At 36.0% G+C, this 7,463-nt stretch overlaps 1 protein-coding gene across 1 annotated transcript; it reads left to right on the forward strand.

Moving 5' to 3' along the window:
- Positions 1-3,995: 3,995 nt before the first annotated feature.
- On the forward strand, positions 3,996-5,287 carry LOC127175565 (C-C motif chemokine 25-like). Its single transcript, XM_051126718.1, has 3 exons — positions 3,996-4,144; positions 4,290-4,401; positions 4,579-5,287. The coding sequence occupies exons 1-3, from the start codon at positions 4,084-4,086 to the stop codon at positions 4,811-4,813; spliced, it is 408 nt and encodes a 135-aa protein (XP_050982675.1). The 5' UTR covers positions 3,996-4,083; the 3' UTR covers positions 4,814-5,287.
- Positions 5,288-7,463: the final 2,176 nt, after the last annotated feature.

Consider the following 7,463-nt stretch of genomic DNA (forward strand, 5'->3'; position numbering starts at 1 on the left):
TGGTCATATAATGGTTAGCCAAAGCAATTAATCAAAATAAATATATAAATATATAATATATAAATTAAATTTATATATTTCCTTATTTCTTTATTTTTCTTTATTTCTATATGTATTGTGGTTAATTTTTAAATATATAAATTATCATTGTAATGAACCAATATTAAATCTGTGAACAGTACACAGTATGCCTTCCTTCCAATAAACTGCAACAGGTTATGCTTTGTGTTGCTTTGTTTTTGTTAAGTTATATTTATGGGCATTTTACACATTTATTATGAGTGGACATAAGAGAACTGACAGGAAAGTACTGGGAGGAGAGAGGGGAACAGGATCAGCAAAAGACCTCAAAGATTTACTTGATTAATACAATTACAATTACAAAGTACAATTTTTTTTTTTTTTTAATTTTGAGTACAAACACATTTTAATATTCTTAGAATATAATATTAAAGGTTAAAAAAAAACAACAACTTTTACTTATGAAATGTAGTGCAGTAAAATGAACACAAATGTTTACATATGACAACAATGTCAATATCTGAGGTAAAAATTTATGGAAAAACAAAACAAAACAAACAAAGAAACAACCAACAACAACAACAACAACAACAACTAAAATAACACATCCTAGATCTGAATGAATGAAATATTCTTATTAAATACTTTGTTCTTTACATAGTTGAATGTGCTGACAACAAAATCAAAAATGATCAATGAAAATCAAATTTATTAACCCATGGAGGTCTGGATTTGGAGTCACACTCAAAACTGAAGTGGAAAAACACACTACAGGCTGATCCAGCTTTGATGTAATGTCCTTAAAACAAGTCAAAATGAGGCTCAGTAGTGTGTGTGGCCTCCACGTGCCTGTATGACCTCCCTACAATGCCTGGGCATGCTCCTGATGAGGTGGTGGATGGTCTCCTGAGGGATCTCCTCCCAGACCTGGACTAAAGCATCCGCCAACGCCTGGACAGTCTGTGGTGCAACGTGGCGTTGGTGGATGGAGCGAGACATGATGTCCCACATTTGTTCAATTGGATTCAGGTCTGGGGAACGGGCGGGCCAGTCCATAGCATCAGTGCCTTCGTCTTACAGGAACTGCTGACACACTCCAGCCAACCGCACCGGCATATGGTCTAACAAGGGATCTGAGGATCTCATCTCGGTACCTAATGGCAGTCAGGCTACCTCTGGCGAGCACATGGAGGGCTGTGCGGCCCTCCAAAGAAATGCCACCCCACACCATTACTGACCCACTGCCAAACCGGCCATGCTGGAGGATGTTGCAGGCAGCAGAACATTCCCCACGGCGTCTTCAGACTCTGTCATATCTGTCACATGCTCAGTGTGAACCTGCTTTCATCTGTGAAGAGCACAGGGCGCCAGTGGCGAATTTGCCAATCTTGGTGTTCTCTGGCAAATGCCAAACGTCCTTCACGGTGTTGGGCTGTAAGCACAACCCCCACCTGTGGACGTCGGGCCCTCATACCACTCTCATGGAGTCTGTTTCTGACCGTTTGAGCAGACACATGCACATTTGTGGCCTGCTGGAGGTCATTTTGCAGGGCTCTGGCAGTGCTCCTCAAGTTCCTCCTTGCACAAAGGCGGAGGTAGCGGTCCTGCTGCTGGGTTGTTGCCCTCCTACGGCCTCCTCCACGTCTCCTGATGTACTGGCCTGTCTCCTGGTAGCGCCTCCATGCTCTGGACACTACACTGACAGACACAGCAAACCTTCTTGCCACAGCTCGCATTGATGTGCCATTCTGGATGAGCTGCACTACCTGAGCCACTTGTGTGGGTTGTAGACTCCATCTAGCAACTAAAGTGAAAGCACCGCCAGCATTCAAAAGTGACCAAAACATCAGCCAGAAAGCATAGGAAATGAGAAGTGGTCTGTGGTCACCACCTGCAGAACCACTCCTTTATTGGGGGTGTCTTGCTAATTGCCTATAATTTCCACCCGTTGTCTATTCCATTTGCACAACAGCATGTAAGTGGGCAGTTTGATTTCATGGAAGTGTGATTGACTTGGAGTTACACTGTGTTGTTTAAGTGTTCCCCTTAATTTTTTTGAGCAGTGTGTATATATATATATATATATATATATATATATATATATAGTATATATATATACTTTTAAAGAAATTTTTAGGTCCTGCAACTGGTCACTGTTTACTTTCATTTTGAACGTTTGCTTTTGGCAGTAAATGATCCACATGCATTTTATTTTAATATTGGTAAAAGTTATAAAGTTCCACTCAATTTGATAGAAATATGCATAAAAATATGAATGCATTAAATAGTTTTAGATGGAGTACAGCATGTCTCACTGCATGCAGGACACTGACGTCACCCTTTGGCGGGGGCAGTTGTAACACCGAAAAATAGTCTGCAGTATCTAATAATGTTATATAAGATTTTTTATTTTCTATTTTATAATAAATTTCAAATTCTTTAAGATAACAGGCATCCTTTGCGATCAAAAAGCAAAAAATCTATTTTAATTTAGACCATAGGCAACTATTGTAGTGGTAACTAGATTTAAATGATTTAAATATATTTTAACACAACATATTAAAATTGTGTAATGGTTCTACTTTATGACTCTATGACAAAACAAACCCCTCAACCAGTGAAGTCTGATTCATGAGACTTCTATGACTCTGTTTGTTTTGTGTATAGGTACATGCTGCAGTCATGTTATTGTTATATAGCACAATAAGGATATATTACACTGTCAAGATCAATAAACATAGCGAGGGAGAAAGAGAGTAGCAGAAAAAAGGGATGAAACGAAAGCAGATGTCATAAAGCTCAAGGATTAACTTTTGCATGAGCCAGAAACGTGCACATACTCATGCATGCCTATATACATGTTTATGGATATTATATAAAGCTTTCTGTAAAATGATTCACTGTTTCCATGTGTGTGGCGGCACCTGCTAGTCAAGACGCTGTAAATGCAGGGAAAACTCATGTAAACGTACAATATAATGACAATGTTTACAAACCAACTGCAAATGAAAGTGTAATCTATTAAAGGCAATCTACAAATAATCATATACCATAAAATATGAAGCTTCTGTAAAATTCTCTGTGAAATATTTTACTAAACTTGTTTTGTGTTTTAATATAGACAGGACGTCTGGCAAGCTAGGTCAGGTAGAAGCAATTAACATCTCATTTTTGTATTATACATGCATTAACATTCAAATTAATAAGATCACAAATGTAATATATGAAATATATTGGCATACTGCATACTTATAAGGCAATATATACATTTAATATGATGGTTATATATGTGACCCTGGACCACAAAACCAGTCATAAGGGTCCATTTTTTGAAACTGAGATTTAATAATAATAAGATTTAATAATAATCCAGTGATTGCACTTATCTCTTTTGCTTTCACCATTACATATTCAAAGTGAAAGAGAGTTTTTTATATTTAAGGCATCGTTTCCAGTTATTTTGAAATTTCAGTACACTTCCGGGTTCAGTAGTTCACTGGGTTTCCTAATAAGTTAAAATACTGCATATATGCTCCTCCTTGTCATAATTAGTAACCTTTTTAACATTTAACCTTACATAACTGATTCATTGAAGTATTCTACATTAGTTTTGGGGAGTAACAAACATCACTGACGGTCACAATCATTGTAACTTGCCTTCTTTCATTATTCAGCAAATAATGAAAACACTAACATTAAATAAATAAAATAAAATCAATAACATGTAAGCTTTTTTAATTATTCAACAGAAGCAGCCACATAAAGCTGAATGAAAATGTGGTCAATGAGCAGGTTTTTATTTCCTCGGTCAAAGCAATAAATGCGTAGATTGACAAATCAGCAACAAAATAAACAATGACACATGTGTTTGTGTCACATTGTCCCATCATTTCCTTGAAGGAAGTGACTTGGGCTTATTATAAATAAATGCAGTTCAAGGAGGTGCACTTTATTCCTTAACAAACAAGGTGAGAAGTCTAATATGATAGCATTTAGGGAAGCTCTCTGTGTTTGTAAGCGTATCTTGTGAAGCAGTTCATTTTATAGAGACACTGAGAAATCATGCAGTTCAGCATCTTCTTCATCATTCTTTTGGGCTCCATCTTCCTCACCCTGGCACAAGGTAAAAACCACATATGACGATGATGCTGCTGTTTTTTATTTGCATTTTTCCATCTGAACTATAAAAGGATCAGTGCATGTCAACACATGTAATAACCTGACTTGACTTGACTAATGTCTTCGTTGTGTTGTTGTGCATCTCTTAGATGAGGACTGCTGTCTACAATACAATAAGAAAGTTACAAAGTCCATGAAGAACAGAGTGACCAGCTACAGAAAACAAGAGCTGGATGGAGACTGCAACTTCCCAGCTGTTGTGTAAGCAACTCTCTGTCTGACTGACTTACTGTTTGTATGCATAACTGTAGGACTTTAAAGTAACACACTGAAATAATGCAATAATATTTTCGTGCAAAATTGGACAAATTTTGTATATGCATCACCTCGCATATTTCTTTCAGGTAGGAAGTCTTTAATGCATTTTTATCTCCGCAGCTTCATACTGGAAGATGGTCGTGATTTTTGCACTGACCCCAAAGAAAAATGGGTCCATGCCATCATGTGGAAGTTGGACAGACTGTCAGGAGGGTCATCTTTGACAAGTAAAGTGCACAGCGACCGAACCAGGCGTATAGGCGAACTTGGCATCGGCGTGGTACGTCACAAAAAGTTGTTTAGCCTCCACAAGCACAGCAGCCACAGAAATCTCTCACGATTAAGATATAAATAGAGTAAAGAGTAAACCTTAAGTCTAAACAAATAATGTTTTTTTAGTTCTATATTTATTGTCTTTGGTTTGTATTTAATATCATTTGTGTGTTCCAATTTATCTGTGTAGTTCTAGAAAAAAAAGTTAACATTGTTTATTTTGTTTTTTGACTTTATACTGCTGGTTAAACTGTAAATGTTGTAATGTTTTGCAAACCAAAAATGTAAAAAAATTAAAAATCGTTCTGTTACATTTTGATTCAGTTCATTTTGAGAAGTGATTTTCATTTTCAAGTATAAATTATTTCATATTTTATCTTATACATGAAGTTTCATACGTTTTTAAGCCTTTGTTTTGCATGGGAGGGTTTTTATTCAAATCAAACTGTTTTCGGGAGAATGTTATTTTTGACAAACAATCTGTTGAGAGTGGAATAAATGTTTTATTTGTTTGAGTTTTATATGACAAATAAGAAAAAAATATGTTGTAACTCATGTGTCAAGGATAACCCAATAAAGTTTTACAGTTTCAATTGTGGTTGGAAAAATTGTTCATTTATAAAATATAATCTTCTGAAACTTCTCTTAACTTCCCCTTGTGGTGTCATAAATGCTGATAATGTTATTTCAGTCAGGAAGAACAAAATAAATCTTTCTTCAGGAACATCCTTCACTAACAAAACAATCATGGGTTTTTTGAGATGCACCACGGAAGTAGCAAGGTATTTTCTGAAGTGCGGGAAGTACCGTGTAAATACAGTACAACAACATAATTTACATTTATTCATATTGACCCAGTAAATGTTAAAGAAGTTTTTTTTTCTCAGCCCAACTGTACTTTCTGAACACTTTATCACAGCTATATTAGCAAAAGTCAGTTGTTTTTAGTGTTACTCACATTTCTGACCTCATATGTTGACTGTAATGTATTTACAGGTCTTTGCAATAAACTTGACAAACTTCCTAGTGATTACAGTTATATCTTCTGCTTTTATCATTGTAAAGTGAAACTTCTTTTCTCCTTTTTAAGACATAATTTCCTGTTATTTTAGATTTTGAAAATGCAATACATTTACAGTTAGTTATTTAGCAGAAGGTTTTATCCAAAGAGACTTTACAAATGAGGACAATGGAAGCGATGAATGAACAAAAGAGCAATAATTTTCAAGTGCTCTATGACTCATAAGTCTCATTTAGCCTAACGCAGTACACGTAGCAAGGTTTTTACACACTTTTATACACTTCCGATCAAGTCCAACAGAGACAGGCAATAAAAATTTATTATGTAGGCCCATCATCTTGGGGCTTGGTCACTGATAAATTATATTGCTCAGTTCCTTTATTGAGAAAAACAATTGTGTTTTGTTGTCTGAAGGTATGACTGGATGCTTTCTCCATTAAGTGGAAATTTAGTTCATCATACGCAAACAGGATGAAATTTTTACAAAAAATAATTTAGGAAACTCTCTAACACATAAAGTGTTGATTAAATATCGCATTGCTCACTCTCTCTGTTTATTCCAATGACAGCTCTGTTCATTTTATGTTTTGAAGAACTCCTTCTAGCTAAAATACACCCAGGTTTGAGCATGTTTGGCTTTTATTTGTTTTCTGATAAACATGTTTTTACCTTAATCGTCACATGGTTCAGTTATATTTTTATAGAGGAAATGATGAGTTTTATTGTTTTGAAACTGTCGGGAGCTCAGTGGGTTTATCTGCATGTTCAGATCAGATAAAATATTCCTACACAAGGAAGATATTTGCTCTTCCTTGTTGCCATTGGTTCCCTTTAATTTTTAACATTACAGAATTGATAAATTTAAGTCAATATAAACTAAAAACCCTAATGTCAATACCTGAATCAGTTATAAATGTAAATATCAGTTTATGCTTTAAAATTTTAAAGGGGTCATCGGATGCAAACTTCACTTTTTCATGTTGTTTGAACATTAGTGTGTGTTGGCAGTGTATGTACAAATCAACCCTATAATAATAAAAATCCATGCAGTGGATTATAATTAATCTGTAAAAATAATATCCCCTTTTTCAAATCGAGCCGTTCTCAGATGCCTGTCATTGTGGCGTTACACCGACAGAGGCCGCTCCCACAATAGTTGATTGACATGAGCTCTTACCTTACACCAGCTGTCACAGTCCAGTAACTTTCTTAGTTTCGATGCCGAAGCAGGGATGCAAGTTAGATAAGAATATCTCTGATTGAGTGATTGAGGTGTTGTGTTGCTGGATGTAATAATGAACATAGTGGTCGTCATTTACTCCCGATATCTGAGCCGCTGAAGATGCAGTGGATTACATTTGTTTGTGAATGGAATGCGTCTCCCGATATACATATATCCGTCTATGTTCGCGCAAATCACTCATGATCCAGCTTCACTTACAGCAGAAGTGTGTGTAAGCGTTTTTTATGAATCTTTGCGATCGCCTTTCCATATAACGTGGTAGTTAGGAAGTTTAGCGGCTAAACGCGGCTAAATGCGGCTAAAGTAAACAAGATCGTCATTCCACAGAGAGAAGAGAGGGGCGGGGCGAGCAGAGCTCATTTGCATTTAAAGGAACAACCCCTTAGAATGAGATGATTTTTGCAGAGCTGATTTTGACAAGGTAAAAAGGGTGTTGTTTTACAAAACCATTGAGAATTTTTAATCAAA

The sequence above is a fragment of the Labeo rohita genome, chromosome 2 (genome assembly GCF_022985175.1).
Source record: "Labeo rohita strain BAU-BD-2019 chromosome 2, IGBB_LRoh.1.0, whole genome shotgun sequence".
NCBI lineage: Eukaryota > Metazoa > Chordata > Actinopteri > Cypriniformes > Cyprinidae > Labeo > Labeo rohita.